General features: G+C 38.2%; 1 protein-coding gene across 1 annotated transcript in view; it reads left to right on the forward strand.

Moving 5' to 3' along the window:
• Nucleotides 1–642: 642 nt before the first annotated feature.
• LOC138854203 (probable glutamate receptor) overlaps nucleotides 643–20,519 on the forward strand; it is a 278,593-nt gene continuing 258,716 nt past the window's right edge. Inside the window, exons 1-3 of the mRNA XM_070096001.1 lie at nucleotides 643–777; nucleotides 1,750–1,845; nucleotides 5,035–5,073. Of these exons, the coding sequence (XP_069952102.1) occupies nucleotides 643–777; nucleotides 1,750–1,845; nucleotides 5,035–5,073 (270 nt within the window). The remainder of the gene's footprint in view (nucleotides 778–1,749; nucleotides 1,846–5,034; nucleotides 5,074–20,519) is intronic.

Below are 20,519 nucleotides of genomic sequence, written 5' to 3' on the forward strand. Positions count from 1 at the left end.
ACGATTTTCACCGGCACCATTAATTAAGCTGTGAGGCGCCAAGTTCCCTGCTGCTGCTTCCCTACGACATGTTTCTAATAGAGAGCCCTCCTGTACAATGTTGTACAGCCTGCAGTCAGTTGCTGAGTTCCCACGAAGCCTCACTCGAGGAAACAACTATGTTGTGCTCTAGGTTCAATGAACCTTGCAGTGACTACCCAGTAATGAATACCTGGCTTAACCATTCCAGACGAAACTTTACCCTCTTAATAGCTCGGTCGCAGCTATGTCTCTTGATGTGATGCAGTATCTGCAGGTCATTCCCAGGATGCCGTGTTTCCTCCTACAAGAGTACAAACAATGTTTTCGGTGGGGCATAAACTCATGGCAAGTGAGTCATAAAACTCCAGAATAGTGTACAAGCCACTGGGCCAATGGCCTGGAGTTTTTAGGACTCACTTGCCATGAGTTCGATCTCCACCCGTACTATGGTTTGTATGCTGTCGGGTAATTACGATTTCGTGAGTTACAAGAGTTCCTGCGACGCCCACCATGTCACACTGTTTTGTCACACGATAGGGCCTTAGGGATAGAACGAGGAAGCAGAGGGCATGTTTTCCTGGGGCTGGGATGGGGAATATTGTTAGCCGTCTAAACGGTATCATGAAAGGTAATGGGAGCAATCCTCAGTGCCTCAGTGTGGGAGGCAAAGATGTTGGCAGACTTAGGAGTGAAGACCTCATTAGCAGATATAGGACAGTAATAGAGATAATTAGGAAGAAGGGTGGGAACCCTGTGGTATGTAGCATTTTGCCCAGGAGAGGAGTTGAAAAGAATGGTTGTCCAGGACAATTGGTTTCAATTGCTGGCTGGACAAACACTGTAAGGAAAATGCAATAACATTCATAGACAACTGTTATCCTCTTCTATGGCAGAAATGACATGTATGCCAGGGATGGGATTCACTTATTTAAGTTTGAGGTGGAAACACTGGCAAACGCAGTGGAGGGTGCTGTTAGGTCTTCAAACTAAAAATAGTTAATGGTATGAGTTTTTGTGGAAAATCATTGAATTCTTAGTGTAGCAATAGTGTGAGGTTTAGGGAAACCAGTTATAGGCAGAATAAGGTAGAGTTATTGGTGAATATTGGTGGGACTAAGTGACAGAGAGAGTAACAGGTATACTGGAGGAACAGAAATCAGCACGAAGAGAAAAGAGAAGAGAGATTTTCTAAACATATATTCCACTAATAGTCGTAGTGCGAGAAATCAGATGGACGAATTGAGATTAGTTGCAAGTGCGGGTAACATTGATGTTTTTGCCATAACCGAGACGTATGAAATATCGGGACATGCCTGCTGAATGTCACATTCAGGGTTTTAAATTGTACCAAGTAGACAGAAATATCGGAAAGGGGGGTGGGGTGGCACTATGTCCGAGATCGTTTAAACTATTTCATAAAAATGAGTATAAAGTGTGAAACGCCTACTGAGTCTGTTTGGGTAGAATTTTCAGAGGGGCACGAAGAATTGATTTTAGGCATGATATACTGTCCCCAAACTTCGATAGAGACCGAGGAAGACTATTGTGGGAGAAAATTGTTAGGGCCACAAGGCAGATAACATTGTACAGCTTTTGAGGCTGTTGATCATGATAAAGTATACGAGAAGTGTTGTCATGGATCGAGTCATGACTCACCAATAGGAAGCAGAGAGTGTGCATAAATGGGGTTAATCTGAGATGGGATCTGTAACAAGTGGCGTTCCACAGGGATCAGTTTTAAGCCCGTTGTTGTTTATAATATACATCAATGATCTTGACGAGGGAATTACTAGTGATATGAGCAAATTCGTTGTTAACACGAAGGTAAGTAGGATAATCGATTCACACGTAAATGTCACAGAACTTCAAGATGATTTAGACAAACTCAATTCGTGGTCAGAAAAGTGGCAGATGCAGTTCAATGTGGATAAGTGCAAGTTTTAAAGCTTGGGAATGTTCATAACACTAGTACTTACCAGCTTAATAATGTTGAACTTAGCCATACAGAATGCGAAAAGGAGTTGGGGGTTATGGTAAGCAGCAGCTTTGAACCAAGACAGCAATGCCTAAACATGCATAATAAGGCAAATAGATTATTGGGATTTATATCGTGAAGTGTAAGCAACAGAAGGTCAGCGGTTATACTCCAGCTTTGTACATCATTAGTAAGGCCTCACCTAGATTATGCAGCTCAGTTCTGGTCTCCATATTACAGAATGGATATAAATTTGTCAGAAAACATTCAGCGAAGAATGACAAAATTAATTCATAACATTAGAAATTTTCCCTGTGAAGATAGATTGAAGTCCCTTAAATTACATTCATTTGAACGTCGAAGAATGAGGGGAGACATTATCGAAATGTATAAATGGTAGATGGGTATTAACAAACGGGATATAAATAAGGTCTTGAGGATATCTCTCCAAGAGAGAACCCGCAATATTGGATTCAAATTGCATAAGTTTAGATTTAGAAAGTACATAGGAAAGTATTGGTTTGGAAATAGGGTAGTTGATGAGTGGAACATTCTGCCTAGTAGGGTTATTGAAGTTAAAACCCTGGGTAATTTCAAGTTTAGCGTGGATAAATATATGAGTGAGAAGGGATGGATTTGAGTGGGACTTGGACATGAGTTAGTGGATATATCAGAGTTAGGGTAGAACTAAAGTGGGTTGAGCATCTATTCTGTTAGTGGTTTGGAATTGTGAAGGACCTGCCCAGTATGGGCCAACAGGCGTACTGCAGTGTTCCTCTGTTCTCATGTTCTTAATATTGGCACGTCCTTTTATGTCGTAGGAGTTATATAAGTGATGGCAGGGTTTACTGTTTTCAGGAGGATTCTTGATAAGACTTCAGAGATGATGAAGGTGCTTTTGTTTTGTTTGTGTTTTGTCTGTTTTATGTCTGTTACCTTGTTGAGTATATGTTATCTAGAACCCGTTGGTGTACACTTTGCTGTTGAGTATATGTTATCTAGAACCCGTTGGTGTACACTTTGCTGTTGAGTATATGTTATCTAGAACCCGTTGGTGTACACTTTGCTGTTGAGTATATGTTATCTAGAACCCGTTGGTGTACACTTTGCTGTTGAGTATATGTTATCCAGAACCCGTTGGTGTACACTTTGCTGTTGAGTATATGTTATCTAGAACCCGTTGGTGTACACTTTGCTGTTGAGTATGTTATCCAGAACCCGTTGGTGTACACTTTGCTGTTGAGTATGTTATCCAGAACCCGTTGGTGTACACTTTGCTGTTGAGTATATGTTATCCAGAACCCGTTGGTGTACACTTTGCTGTTGAGTATATGTTATCTAGAACCCGTTGGTGTACACTTTGCTGTTGAGTATATGTTATCTAGAACCCGTTGGTGTACACTTTGCTGTTGAGTATATGTTATCTAGAACCCGTTGGTGTACACTTTGCTGTTGAGTATATGTTATCTAGAACCCGTTCGTGTACACTTTGCTGTTGAGTATGTTATCCAGAACCCGTTGGTGTACACTTTGCTGTTGAGTATGTTATCCAGAACCCGTTGGTGTACACTTTGCTGTTGAGTATATGTTATCCAGAACCCGTTGGTGTACACTTTGCTGTTGAGTATATGTTATCCAGAACCCGTTGGTGTACACTTTGCTGTTGAGTATGTTATCCAGAACCCGTTGGTGTACACTTTGCTGTTGAGTATATGTTATCCAGAACCCGTTGGTGTACACTTTGCTGTTGAGTATGTTATCCAGAACCCGTTGGTGTACACTTTGCTGTTGAGTATATGTTATCCAGAACCCGTTGGTGTACACTTTGCTGTTGAGTATATGTTATCCAGAACCCGTTGGTGTACACTTTGCTGTTGAGTATATGTTATCTAGAACCCGTTGGTGTACACTTTGCTGTTGAGTATATGTTATCCAGAACCCGTTGGTGTACACTTTGCTGTTGAGTATGTTATGTTATCTGTTGAGTATGTTATCCAGAACCCGTTGGTGTACACTTTGCTGTTGAGTATGTTATCCAGAACCCGTTGGTGTACACTTTGCTGTTGAGTATGTTATCCAGAACCCGTTGGTGTACACTTTGCTGTTGAGTATGTTATCCAGAACCCGTTGGTGTACACTTTGCTGTTGAGTATGTTATCCAGTTATCTGTTGAGTATGTTATCCAGAACCCGTTGGTGTACACTTTGCTGTTGAGTATATGTTATCCAGAACCCGTTGGTGTACACTTTGCTGTTGAGTATATGTTATCCAGAACCCGTTGGTGTACACTTTGCTGTTGAGTATATGTTATCCAGAACCCGTTGGTGTACACTTTGCTGTTGAGTATATGTTATCCAGAACCCGTTGGTGTACACTTTGCTGTTGAGTATATGTTATCTAGAACCCGTTGGTGTACACTTTGCTGTTGAGTATATGTTATCTAGAACCCGTTGGTGTACACTTTGCTGTTGAGTATATGTTATCTAGAACCCGTTGGTGTACACTTTGCTGTTGAGTATATGTTATCTAGAACCCGTTGGTGTACACTTTGCTCTAGGCTCTCTCTTCTTGTCTGTTATCACTGAGAATTTCGGTATCCGTCGGTGTATCTGATGCCATAGGCTAGCGTTTTTCAACCAGGGTGCCACGGAACACTGGTGTGCCACTGATGGTGTCCAGGGGTGCCACAAAATTGTTAGTAATTTTACCTTAGCTTCACCGTCTTAATTGAAACACTACAATCTTATTTAATTAGTATTTGTTGTACAATTATCTACTACATTAAATCCATGCGTATTTTACGATTTTTAAATTGATTGTACTTTGTGGATTTATTGTTATATAAAAATTCATTGTTATTTATGGATTTGCTTTGATATTTGGATTTGTTGTGTCTTGTTGACCTTCCGTCAAATGTGATTTTTTTAAATGTTTTTTTTATATAAATTGGGACACTGAATTTGTTTCAGCTACATATTTATGAATTTAAATAATCTTTTGCAATATGTTTGTTAATGTGTTGTTCTTTTGGTTTACAGGCCAGACACCTAGTTGAGACGAACCAACTTAATACTGAGGTAAGTGATTTACATATTCCCTGATGCAAATTATAATTAAGGTAAGAGTAACTAAAAATACACACGCTTCTATAACATTTATCACATTATTATAATCAAATAAAAGGCTTAACCGACAAGGGTCATGCAGCGCTGCGAGGCAGAAAATAGTGCAGGAGCTGTAAACAGCTAGATGGAGAGGGGATCAGAGGTGAGGGGGAGAAAAGGGCTGGAAGGGACGCTGAGGGCTATGAGTCAATATTCGTTTAATGAAGTAGTTGCTGATAAAAAGTCAAAAAGTGATTGTAAGTCAAAGGCAGGACCGTCCGTAAGAAGGAAGATAAGGTAAGAGTTGTAGGGTGGCAGCGTGGTTGGAGGTAAATCCTGCGATCTCGCTGGTAAACTGGACAATCCACAAGAAAGTGAAGTACCTAAATAAGAACATAAGAACATAAGAAAGAAGGAACACTGCAACAGGCCTACTGACCCATGTGGAGCAGGTCCATGTCCCCCCTGATTAGCCCAATGGCCCACCCAGTCTGGTTACCTCCACTCAAGGAAGGAGCACGGCACCAAACGCAGCAGTACAAGCTAGTCAGGTCCAACTCACACACACCCACACCCACTCATGTATTTATCTAACCTATTTTTAAAACTACACAACGTTTTAGCCTCAATAACTGTACTCGGGAGTTTGTTCCACTCATCCACAACTCTATTACCAAACCAGTGCTTTCCTATATCCTTCCTGAATCTGAATTTTTCCAACTTGAAACCATTGCTGCGAGTCCTGTCTTGGCTGGAAATTTTCAGCACGCTATTTACATCCCCTTTATTTATTCCTGTTTTCCATTTATACACCTCGATCATATCCTCCCCTAATTCTACGCCTTTCGAGAGAGTGCAGATTCAGGGCCCTCAGTCTATCCTCATAGGGAAGATTTCTGATACATGGGATCATCTTTGTCATCCTCCTCTGTACGTTTTCCAGATCATTTATATCCATTCTGTAATACGGTGACCAGAATTGAGCAGCATAGTCTAAATGAGGCCTAACCAAGGAAATATAGAGTTGAAGAATAACCTGAGGACTTCTATTATTTATACTTTAGATATGAAGCCAAGAATTCTGTTAGCTTTATTGCAAACACTAATGCATTTTTGCTTTGGTTTTAGATTACTCCTAACCAGAACTCCTAAATCATTTTCGCAATCAGTAGTATTAAGATCTTCATTATTTAGTTCATATGTGGCATGGTTATTTTCCTGTCCAACATTTAGAACTTTGCATTTGTCTAAATTAAACTGCATCTGCCACTTCTCCGACCATTGCATCAGTCTATTAAAATCATTCTGGAGTGCTCTAGTGTCCTTATTAGAATGAATTGGGCGGCCTGTTTTGGTGTCATCAGCAAATTTGCTTATGTCGCTATTTATTCCCTCCTCTATGTCGTTTATGTAAATTGTGAACAACAACGGGCCCAACACTGACCCCTGAGAAACACCGCTTGTGACGTGCCCCTATTCTGAATTCTCCCCATTTATGCAAACTCTCTGCTGTCTATTTGTCAGCCATGCCTCTACCCAGGAAAAAGTTTCTCCTATTCCGTGTGCCTTAAGTTTCTTCAATAGCCTCTGATGTGGAGCTCTATTGAGAGCCTTACTGAAGTCCATATAAACAATATCATATTCATTACCATGATCTACCTCCTCAAACACCTCAGTGAAAAATGTTAGTAAATTCGTAAGACAGGAACGCCCCTTAGTAAAACTGTGTTGAGATTCATTAATCAATCTGTGCCTATCAAGATGGCTATGAATTGCTTCAGTAATTATTGATTCTATAAATTTTCCCACTTTGGAGGTAAGGCTTGTTGGTCTATACTTTGAAGCCAAGGACCTGTCACCTGCCTTTTAAATAGGTGTTACATTTGCCATTTTCCACTTATCAGGCACTATGCTAGTTTGTAGTGATATGTTAAAAAGATTAGCCAAAGGTATGCTAAGTTCCTCTTTATTCCTTTAACACCCTTGCAAACAGTTCATCTGTATGGAAAATTTTATAGGGGGTTACCTGTATGTACCTCAACATTATATGTATACAAGTACTCTCATTGGGAGACGACAGCCATATTGTTTACCATAGTCACCCTGTGTAGACATGTGAGAAAACTTAACCACCTCTGGTCCCTGCGGGTGGTCCCTTCGACCCTCACAATCTTATCCATATCTATCCGAGACCAGTATAAATTGGATAGCACCCACAAGTACGGCACTACTAATTAATTGTGGACTGTATAGATTACATTAGTTTACATGAATGAAGGGGGGGGGCGTAGGTTACACATGGATATATCCATCAAGGAAAAACACTTGTACATAATCCCACCACTTACCAGATATTCTCTTGTGGTCACTTGATGTAGCTGGATCACCCATAACCTATCCAATTACAACATACCTAACTGGCCAGTATCAGTCTGCTATAACTAGAAGGGTTACTTAACTGTGGGTGATTGATACTCCTTATTTCCTCCATTCACCATCTCATTTCGATGTCCTGCTACATCGACACAGTTCTTATTCCAGCAGGACGAGGTATTCGTTGGTTTATCCCGGTTTACAAGTCGTGACTCCATAAAACTTCACTATCCTCGGGACGGGAACCACGAGGACTAACGTGTTCACTTGGAACATGGTGATTTATTTCACTTCACGCATTCTCTTAACTTAGTGTTATTATCACTGATTACATTACAATTCACAAGACGATTTAATGTCTCATAATTATTATACACATTAGAGGTCACTCCATTAAGATCTGAGACCATTGAGTGAGGATTAAATCAGGGGTATTTTCCCCTGGGCACACTCTATGGCCACGCACCAGTCACTGCCGGTCCCACCATTATTCACTAATTTTACCACTTATTACAGCGGTGCCGTCAATCCCGTTCCCTCATTCTTCACCAGGGACAGTTACGACACTTCCTATTATGAAGTGAGGCCTATATTAATCCTTAGGCTGCTGTGAATGCCAAGTTCCTGGTTTCATGTTTTCACAGCCTATTAACTACATTCAATACCCTCCCGCTCCCCGATGCCCTGTCTCGACCTGTCTCCCCGCACATCTGCGCAGGCGCAGGGAAAACCCTGTTGGTTCTATTCCATTTTCAAATACATTTTTGACCCAAATCAACACATTAAACACCTATTAGGCATATAGCTTTGGAAAATTAAAATATTTTTCACACTGCGGCCAGGTGGAGGTCTTTGATAGACGACTTAAATAATGTGGAGTACAATTTTCCCATCTTCACTGGCCACCTTGCTTGGGAACTCCAACATTGGTATTTACATAATCACCCATTAATTCTTTCCACCTGTTAACTCCTCAGGTAGGGCTCCATCCAAAGCACACTCAAGCTTCCATGCTTCTGGTATTAACAATTTCCCACTTATTGTAAGGTGTGACACTAAGCCTATGCTCTGTGGGTTAATTTATTTGGCATACTGGAATTATGAGCCTTTAACAATAACAAGTCTCTCTCAGTGTCCCAAGTCAGCCCCAGCACATTACTGCATATAGGCACTTCAACTCCAGGGCTATCCATATTTATTGATCCCTCGAAATGGGTTAATTACTGTTCCATTCCCTCAGGGGCATCCTTGCACCTTGCATTATTTCATTAACCCTATCACATATCCTCATTAGTTTCTCTTCAGTTGATGTCACACCCGGAAATTGTCCACATAAGATTATTTACCCAATTACTTCGCTCAGTGGACCACCTGTGCACTTAAGGTGTGCATTTATCGTCGCCTGAAGTAAGAACAATTTATTATTTAACTGTTTTATTATTATATCATTATAAGCAGTCATCAATTCTGGTGTCTTGTTCAGTTCGCAGAGCTGGGCCCTTTAACTGTCCATATGCCATCCTATAATTAGCAGGTAATTCTGGACGGTTGAGCTTCCACGGAAGTCGCACCCAGTAATGTCGAGATTCACATTAAACATCCTTCAGGTATTGTTCCTGAGTAATGGAATCATTTGGACTTTCCTCATTTATATTAATCCCTATGCTGTCCAGCTCCCACAAATTAGACTGGTTCAACATCATCCTCGATAGAAGAATACTTGTACTGGGTTGACCTTTTATGAGTAAGACACCGTGACTGTATTTACTACTTCCTCTAGTCATTATTACTAGGCAGTAGTCTGCCATATATTACATGGCCCGTACCAGTGTTGAGGAGAGTGACGCCGCATGGTTTTGGATTTATGCCCTTTATCCTGAATTATTACATCCAACACCGGCAAGGCTACCTCAGCTAGGCCACCATTATTGCCATTAGCTGCAACCTTTACATCAGTCACCGTAGTGTCAGGGCTATTAACATTATCATTATTGTCACCATTATTATAAAAATTACATACAACCCTGCACATAATTGTATGGTGCCTTCCCTTGTTGCATTGATAGCAACTGTTCAATTTGGTATGACAATCCTTTACATTATGATTGTCTAGACATCTGATAAATCTGTCAAGTTCTTTCATTCTTTCCATTTTAACATCCCATGAATTATAGGCATTACAGTTCTTAGAGAAACGAGCACCGTTGCAGAAGATACAATCTCTCCTTTCTTTACCTGACCTCTTATCAACTGGGCTACCCTTATTGTGGTACTTACTCCTCTTGCTTTGATGTGAAGAACCACTATTACTGGCCCCTGTCACTTGATATGTGCCTACTTAACCCCGTTTAGTAGGTGACTTATGATTATTGATATTGGGATAAATTTTTCTTTTGTAGGACTTGACAGGTGCACTGCGGTCTGTAGACGTGGTATTCCTAGAGGTAATGGGTTGGCTGGTCTGCAGTTGGACAATTAGCTCCTGCAGGCCCACTCTTATTTCTTCCAACCCGAAGTAACCCTTGTGATATCTGTTAGATAGCCACTCTACTGTCTTGTGGTTCAATTTATTCTGAATCAAGGCACTCAACAACCACTCTGCTCCCTCTAGATCATATTTATTACTCAAGGTCTTAAGAGTGCTTTCTAGTTTGATCCTAAATTGCTGTAAGCCATTGCGGTTGTGATTTGGAGTCTTCAAACTAGTCAAAATAGCTACTAGATCCAGCCTACTTTGCTCCAAGTTACCATAAGTGACCTCCAACAAGTCAACTGCCTCACTATAGGAGTCATCTACATTTGGGAATGCTTGTATGAGAACATGCGCATCTCCCCTTACTTGTCCCTTTAAATGGCATAATTTGGTAACACTTGCCAGATCACTCCTATCATGTATGACTGCTTTAAAGATAGACCAAAACTCCTCCCAGTTTTCTCCTGGATTAAACACAGGTATGCATAATTCTGGGAGTTTTGGTAGACACCTCTGATTTTCCTTACTAGGTTGACCAGCAACATTGTTTACACCCTTTACCTTCTCCAAAGCCTTAGTTTTGCAGGACACAATGTTGTCCTCCACTTCATAATATTGATCCAGCAGCCGCTCCCTTTCAGCATCATCTGCACAATTCACCAGCAGATCTCTCTCACAGTCCTTATAACAAAATTTATATGACTCATATGCATTTTCTAAAGCATCTAGGTGTAACTTTAATTCATCAGGGTTTACTGCTTCTTGTCCCATTAACTCCATACACTTGTTGTATGATTTAGTAACATGACCCTTCCGAGCTTGTAGTGATGCTTTCTTTGCTTTGGCATCCATGGACTTGCCAGCCGCACTAACTTCCTCAGACCCAGCCATGGTTAGGGAATTAATAATCACCAATTATACAACTTAAGTAGACACCTTGTGAGAGTAATTCTTGCACTTTACTCTTGTATAAATCCTAGCCACTCATGTGCTAGTAATTAATTGGACTAATTATCATCAACCACACGACTGATTAAATTTGTGTACCCTACATCCACTTCCTTCAATCAGTCACTTAATTATTAAGTAATTAATTCAATTAATTTTTTCACTGATTGCATCCAGTTCGAAGGACCAGCGGGCAGATATGGAAAATTTTATGGGGGGTTACCTGTATGTACCTCAACATTATATGCATACAAGTACTCTCATTGGGAGACGACAGCCATATTGTTTACCGTAGTCACCCCATGTAGACATGTGAGAAAACTTAACCACTTCTGGTCCCTGCGGGTGGTCTCTTCGACCCTCACAATCTTATCCATATCTATCCGAGACCAGTATAAATTGGATAGCACCCACAAGTATGGCACTACTAATTAATTGTGGACTGTATAGATTACATTAGTTTATCTGAATGAAGGGGGGGGGTAGGTTACACATGGATATATCCATTAAGGAAAAACACTTGTATATAATCCCACCACTTACCAGATATTCTCTGGTGGTCACTTGATGTAGCTGGATCACCCATAACCTATCCAATTACAACATACCTAACTGGCCAGTATCAGTCTGCTATAATTAGAAAGGTTACTTAACTGTGGGTGATTGATAGTCCTTATTTCCTCCATTCACCACCTCATTTCGATGTCCTGCTACACCGACACGGTTCTTATTCCAGCAGGACGAGGTATTCGTTGGTGTATCCCGGTTTACAAGTCGTGACTCCATAAAACTTCACTATCCTTGGGACGGGAACCACGAGGACTAGCATGTTCACTCGGAGCAGGGTGACTTATTTCACTTCACGCATTCTCTTAACTTAGCGTTATTATCACTGATTACATTACAATTCACAAGACGATTTAATGTATCATAATTATTATACACATTAGAGGTCACTCAATTAAGATCTGAGACCGATGAGTGAGGATTAAATCACGGGTATTTTCCCCTGGACACACTCCATGGCCGCGCACCAGTCACCACCCATCCTACCATTATTCACTAATTTTGCCACTTATTACAGCGGTGCCGTCAATCCCGTTCCCTCACTCTTCACCAGGGACAGTTATGACACTTCCTATTATGAAGTGAGGCCTATATTAATCTTTAGGCTGCCGTGAACGCCAATTTCCTGGTTCCATGTTTTCACAGCCTATTAACTACATTCAAAACCCTCTTGCTCCCCGATGCCTTGTCTTGACCTGTCTCCCCGCACATCTGCGCAGGCACAGGTGGAACCCTGTTGGTTCTATTCTATTTTCAAACATATTTTTGACCAAAATCAACACATTAAACACCTATTAGGTACTATAGCTTCGGAAAATTTAAATATTTTCCACATTCTGGGCCTGGGGTATTTGTTAGATTTTAGTTTCTCTATTTTTCTGAGGACCATGTCACTAGTTACTGCAATCGTGCATAGTTTATTATCGTCCTGTTCTACATAATCTATTATTTCAGGAATATTGCTAGTATTTTTCTGGGTGAAAACTTAGAGGAAGTAGGCATTGAGAATTTTGCACATATCCTTATCACTGTCAGTGATCTGACCAGAGTTACTCTTAAAAATGGCCAATCTTGTCCTTAATCTTACTTCTGTATACCTGAAAGAACCCTTTTGGGTTAGTCTTTGAATCCCTTGCGTCCTTAGTCTCATAATCCCTTTTTGATTTTCTTATTCCTTTTGTGGAAAATTGCATTTATCTGATTGCATCATTATGTACATAACAGTAAATGAACAAAGATAATTATTATTTATCAGTTAGACAAGTAGGAATTTGGGACACCTAGGTCACAAAAAATGTCCCTCTTCGATACTTTCCACTGTCATATCCACAAGTTGCTCTGGACCTATTAATTATAAATGAAATATACATACACCAGGAATGCTGGTAAATATATAAATTTGTGGACTGTATATTAAATTAAAAAATGATTATAAATAAACACATTTATATAAAAGAAGGAGAATATATCTTAATCATAACACTCACCAATTTAACTGGAGATTAATGTGTCATGTACAGGACCCCCCCTTTTTGCCTACATTTATGAAAAATTTACTGGCCAGAATTTAAACATAAATTAGACAGCTTATCTGAGATTCCTGGAGTTGTCCTGTCCTGTCGCCTGATACTCAAATTATGCAGGAATGCACATCCAACAATTCAATTAAAACTAACAATGGCGACTGTCTTCTGCGCAGACACAAGCTTTCTGTTTTCTATGGCATAAATATTATTAAATACAGTATGAGCATCTATTTACATATAGCTACTGTATTTCTGGAAAATATATACAGTATTTTCGACACTGCAGTCGGGTGGAGATCGTTGCTAAACGACTCAAATTGCTCATTTGGCAATAGTGGAGGACCTGGGTACATATAGGATCTGGCATCCACACGGCGACATATTACACAAGATTTAATCACCCTTTGTACACTTTGCTGTCCTTGTGGAATCCAGAAAGTTTCCCTAATACAATTTAAGGTATCTTGTACCCCACCATTCATTACATTTTTATTGGCATTTAGAACAATCAAATTCGTTAGATGATGAGTTTTGGGCAGTAAGATAGGGTGTTTAGCATAATCACCCAATTTAACATTTTGTATCATACCTCTGCACCTAATTACATTGTTCTATAAATACAGCCTCAATTTCTCTATTATGGAACCTTTCACAATTTTTCTTTCCACCATCAATTTAATCTCATTTCCATAGATTTCTTCTTGTACCCTCTTTATCCAATATTCAAGAGGATGTGAAAATTTATATGATATATTCATCTTGTTTAAAAATTTAAACACCAACTTAGTTACATTGATTAGTTTGGGTAAAGAAGAATACCTATTTATATCAGTGGCTATGGAAGGACAAACTATTGGAGTGGTGGTCACAGTAATTTCAACAGGAGCAATATACGCCTTTTGTACAGGCCAATTAGCTTTATATACCAACCAGCTCGGTCCTTTAAACCATAATACAGTATTTACAAATTTAGCATAAGGTAACCCTTGAGACAAGAAATCAGCTGGACTCTCCTCACCAGGTCTATGATTAAATGTTAACATATGCTGACCCAAACTGTTATATTTCTCTTGCATCTGATTAATTTCAGTGACTCTGTTTTGTGCGTACACATTTTTACTGTTTCCATTACGAATTCATGGTAAGGATACCTCATTATCAGACCAAATTACAGTGTCGCTAATATTTATCTCCTGCAACTTATTTTTTATATAATTAGCTAATTTTACACCTACATAAATGGCTGTTAATTCCAACTGAGGTAAGGTATGTGATTTAATTGGAGACACTTTAGCCTTAGACATAACAAGAGAAATAACACTATTACATTGAAGGTAAGCAACTGATCCATATGCCAATTTTGAAGCATCACAAAAAATGTGGAGTACATTTTTCCCATTTGGATTGGCCACCTGGCATGGGAACTCCAACATTGGAATTTTCTCATAATCACAAATTAATTCATCCCAACTGTTAATGAATTCCTCAGGTAGAATTTCATCCCAAACACATTTAAGTTTCCATGCTTCCTGTATTAATAATTTCCCTCTTATAGTAAGGGGTGACACTAAACCTTGTGGATCAAAACATTTGGAAACTTCTGCATGTAAAACTCTCTTAGTTAATTTATTGGGCATACTGTAATTATTAGGTTTTAACATTAACAAATCTCTCTCAGTATCCCAAGTTAAACCCAGTACATTACTACATTTTGGCACTTCATCTCCAGGGAAATTTTTACTTATTTTGTCCTTTAATTTGGACGAATTACTGTTCCATTCCCTCAGAGGCATATTTGCACTTTGCATTATTTTATTAGCCTCTCCATATGTCATTAACAGTTCCTCTTCAGTTGACGTCACACCCAGGAAATTGTCCACATAAAATTGTTTGCTCATTACTTTACTCAATGGGCTTCCCATACGTTTAAGGTGTGCATTTATCGTCGCTTGAAGTAGGAACAGACTGGATGTAACACCAAATAATACGCTCCTAAAGCAAAAGGCTTTCAGAGGGCTAAGTGGGTCAATAGGATTCTCAGGCCATAAAAAGCAGGTACAGTCCCGGTCAGCCTCTTGTAAACCCACTCTTAGGAAAGCTTTACTTATATCAGCCGTAAAGGCATAATGCTTCACTCTGAAATTTAATAAGATATCTCCTAATTTTTCCGTCAACGATGGACCTGTCATCAAACAGTCATTTAAACTAGGTACATTTTTGTTACTCCTGGCACAACAGTTAAACACAATCCTCAAAGGAGTGGTCTTAGAATCCTTCTTCACTCCGTGATGTGGCAAATAGTGACCATAAATTTTGGCTTGCTCAGGAGGTACCTCTTCTATAAATTTATTAATTAACTGCTCAGCAATTATATCATTATAGGCAGTTAACAATTCTGGTGTCTTACTCAGTTTGTGGAGCTGAGCCTTTAATTGTCCATATGCCATTCTGTAATTAGTGGGCAATTCTGGATGGTTCAGTTTCCACGGAAGTCGCACCCAGTATTGTCAAGATTCAAATTTTACATCTCTCAGGTATTGTTCCAGAGTAAAAGAATCGTCTGGACTTTCTTCATTTAGAGTTATTCCAATGCTGTCGAATTCCCACAATTTATGCACTGGATCAACACCATCCTCTATGGAAGAATTATACTGGGGCACGACTTCATGAGTAAGACAGACAGTTATGGTATTTGTAGTTTCCTTTAGTCATGAATTATTATTACGAGGAATCGTACCGTACATTACATGGCCTCCTGCAGTCTTCAAAAGGGTGACACCACATTTCTTTACCATACCCTTTACAAAGGAGGCATAATAGTCACTACCTATCAAAATATTTATTGGGCCTACAGAATCATCACTTACACCAGAAGGTGCTAAATTTTCATTAGGTGAAAGTCCTTCTGTAGCTTTACTAAGCCCTACTGTAGATATTTTCTCTGGAAGTCTATCTACAATTACTGTATTACCACGTTTTTTCTCATTGCCCAACCTGACAGTTACGTAAACAGTGTCATACAATTGAGCCATTTTATCAGAGAGAAAACCAGATAATTTTAGAGTGGTAGGATCTCCCATCTCTACTTTCATACCATCAAAACATTTACGTTTTATGAAAGTATGCTGTGATCCCTGGTCTAATAGTGCAGTTACATTTTTTGATTTATGCCTTTTATCATCAATTTTTACCTGTAACACAGGTAAGGCTACTTCAGCAAAACCATCATTATTAACATTAGCAGCAATTTTTACATTAGCTTCTGTTGTGTCAGGATTGTCAACATTATCATTATTATCAACATTATCATAAAGACCCTTACACATGAATATATGGTGTATTCCTTTGTGACATTGATAACAGTTGTTTAATTTGGCATGACAATCCTTTACATTGTGATTACCTAAACACCTGATACATCTGTCAAGTTCCTCCAATCTTTCAACTTTATAATTCCATGAATTGTATGCATTGCAATTCTTAGAAAAATGAGTTCCCTTGCAGAAAAGACGATCTCTCTTTTCTTTGACTGGTTTCTTATTAACTGGGCTACCCTTAGGAGGGTACTTATTCTTCTTACCTTGTGCAGAATCATTATTTCTGATTCCTGCTACTTGATATGCACCTATGCAACTCTTTTCAGGAAATGAATTTTGATTATTACCATTGGGATAATTTTTCCCTTTGTGAAACTTGACAGATACCTCAGAGTTATTATGTGTTGCATCTTTAAAATGAGTTAGTTGGCTGGTCTGCAACTGCACAATTAATTCTTGTAGACCTAGTCTTATTTCCTCCAGTCCAAAATAATCCTTGTGATATTTGTTTGAGAGCCATTCAAGTGTTTTACAGCTTAATTTATTGTGTACCATGGCACTCAATAACCAGTTTGATTCCTTCAGATTATATTTATTACTTAAAGTTTTGAGAGTGTTCTCCAGTTTAACTCTAAACTGCTGTAAACCTTTGTATGTGTGATCTGGTGATTTTAAACTAACAATGATATTCACTAGATCCAACCTACTTTGTTCTATATAACCATAAGTTACCTTCGACAAGTCAACTGCTTCTTTATAAGAATCATCTACATTGGGAAAGACTTGTATGGGTATGTGAGCATCTCCTCTTACCTGTCCTTTGAGGTAAAATAATTTAGTTACACAGGCTAGGTCACTCCTGTCATGTACAGCTGCTTTAAAAATTGACCAAAACTCGTCCCAGTTTTCTCCAGGATTAAATACAAGTAAACAAAATTCTGGGAGTTTTGGCAAAGGCATCTTATTTGTTGGAGCAGACTGATTAACTGCCTGGATTATACATTTTAATTTATTCAAGGCCTGACTTTTACAAGAAAGAATCTTTTCCTCTAATTCATAATACTGGTTAATCATAAGATCTACTTCAGTCTCATCTACACAGTTTACTAACAAATCTCCTTCATATTTGTTGTAATATAATTTGTATGAATCATATCTATTACCTAAAGCATCTAAATACAATTTTAAATCATCAGTATTCACAGTTTCTTGATTCATTAATTCCAAGCACTTATTATATGCCTTGGTTACATGACTTTTTTCTGGCCTGTGGTGATGCTTTTTTTGCTCTATATTCCATATGTTTGTCTTCTATATTAATTTCCTCATTTTCAGCCATGATGCAATATATTAAATTCAACTCAATTAATAACACTGATTACAACTTACAACACTGATGCAACTTACCTTTGAATAAATCCTAGCTACCCTTGAGCTTTTCAATTACATGTAAGAAAATAATATAAACCTCATATGTACATTAATACAAACCTTTAGCCAGACTCGGCTTATCAAAATTAATATTATAAAAATTAACATAAATCCTTGCCAGAATTTGGCATAGCAAAATTAATATTATACACAATATAATCTTTAGCCACACTTGTCTTATCAATTACACATACACTGATATAAATCTTGGCCAGAATTGTCTTATCAAATTAATATTGTAATAATTATAATCCACTACACATTAAGTGAACTTAACATCCACCTCCTTCTGTCATTTCACATATAATAATTAAGTAATTACCTAATTAATGACTTCACTAATTACATCCAGTTCAAAGGACCAACGGACAAATTAAATGTGGAAAATTTCATTTATCTGAATATATCATTGTGTACATAACAGTAAATGAACAAAGGTAATTATTATTTATCAGTCAGACAAGTAGGAATTTGGGACACCTAGGTCGCCAAAAATGTCCCCCTTTGATACCTACCACTGTCATATCCACAAGTTGCTCTGGACCTATTAATTATAAATAAAATATACATACACTAGGAATGCTGGTAAATATATAAATTTGCAGACTGTATATTAAATTAAAAAATAATAATATATAAAGACATTTATATAACAGAAGGAGAATATATCTTAATCATAACACTCACCAATTTAACTGGAGAGTATTGCGTCATGTACAGGACCCCCCCCCTTTGCCTACATTTATGAAAAATTTACTGGCCAGAATTTAAACATAAATTAGATAGCTTATCTGAGGTTCCTGGAGTTGTCCTGTCCTGTTGCCTGATACTCAAATTATGCAGGAATGCACATCCAACAATTTCGCCTCCTATTTGAGAGTTGTCAGCCCAAATTTAACCTCTAGAGCATTAAAAATTCTTCCCATTAATGTCTGTTACTTTCATTTTAAACAAACAATGGCGACTGTCTTCTGTGCAGATGCAGGCTTTCCGTTTTCTATGACATAAATATTATTAAATACAGTATGGCCATCTATTTATATATAACTACTGTATTTCTGGAAAATATATACGGTATTTTCCACACCTTTCTTTATTTCTCTCTTGAATTGAATATATTGGTTTCTTAACTTCCCATCCCCTCTTTTGATACGCCTATATATACCTCTCTGTTGACCAATGAGTTGTTTCAATCTATTGTTCATCCATTTGGGATAATTTTTGATAGATCTAATTTCCCTACTCTGAGCAAAAGTTGTCTGGGCAGCTAGAACTATGTTCTGAAAAACGTCATATTGGCAACCAAGACCACCTACCTGACCCATAGTCAGGACATCCCAATTTAGTCCACCCAGGTAATTTTTCAGTCCCATGAAGGGGCCCAGTTGAGTTAGCACCTGAACTTCTTTATTTCTCGTTCGATTTCTTTCATTTTTGTGTACGTAAAGAAGCACCTTTCCATTTTAATGTGACCAAATTTCAATAAGATAGCTCAAAAAACAACTGAGAAAAAATTATTTACTAATAATCATACATATTGCAAGTTACTGTCGAAGTGGTACTTGGAGAAGCTGTTTTGGCATTATCTATGCTTAAAAAATGCTAAACTATTTATCATGAATAACTTTACTGTAATTTATCCTATCTTCATTCTTAAAAAAATAAAGTTTGCATGGTTTTGACGTTCAGCCAAATATCTGACTTTTGCTCTCACAAAAATAGAAAACAAATTATGATATCTCAAAATGATAATAACCAGTTTGTAAAACAATCTTTTCTTTATGTTGTTTGTGAATTTCATTGCATTTCTATTATTATTAACGACAGTAAGTCAATATATATGTGAATAGCTTACTTCCGAGATAATCCGCGAAACAGCCGGACCACTGATTTTTTTTTTTTTTTTTTTTTTTTTTTTTTGAGAAAATAGCATTTTTCTCAGTTTTATATTGCATTACGAGTGTATATCATAGTTACCACTCTCCGTTTTCTTTAATATAAGGACCTTGGAGGTGATAGGAGGAGAATGGAAGCCATCCCTAGCTACAGAGGGAGCGCTCGAAGAATGTCATATATTATTCATTCTGGAGTATTTATCATATTTCTTTGTTATTTATATTGTTTACTATGTCATATTAGATCAATTGTGATAGATAAATAAGCCTTAGTAGCGATAATAGCGATATATTGAAGCATATTCCCCGGCTATCCCGAGACTGGAATTTCTGCTGACGTACGCAAGATGTTCCCAGAAGGTTCCTGATTGGCTGTAAGTCTATGTATAAGTCCCACCCACTTTCTTATAATGCCAAATCGTCAATTATTATATTAGAAAGAATAATACAATAAATACACGAAAAAAAAATCGGAAAAAAACATGAAAATTGACAGCAGGTGAGCACACCTGCCACGGGTGGTGACGCCACCCTAGGTGATTTAAATGACCATAATTCCTTGTCATAGAACAATGATTCTTGTACCATTGTGTTGCCAGAGAGTTAAGCTATTTTTGTATATGATTAACTCAATTTGTGAATTTTTTTCGAATATTTTTTTAGTTCGCGCTGGGCGAGCTTTATGGCCCCCTGAAGTCGGCCAAGCGAAAATCTGGGACAGAGATTTTGTTGCAATTATCTGGGTGATTCCATGATATACTGAAATTAAGTGATTTGTGATCACTTTCCCCAAGCTCATCATTAACCTCAAGATTATTAATTAGTGAATCTTTGTTGGTAAGAGCCAACTCGAGCAGACTGGTTCCTCTAGTTGGTTCCGTCACAACCT

This window comes from Cherax quadricarinatus, chromosome 52, assembly GCF_038502225.1.
Source record: "Cherax quadricarinatus isolate ZL_2023a chromosome 52, ASM3850222v1, whole genome shotgun sequence".
Classification (NCBI taxonomy): Eukaryota; Metazoa; Arthropoda; class Malacostraca; order Decapoda; family Parastacidae; genus Cherax; species Cherax quadricarinatus.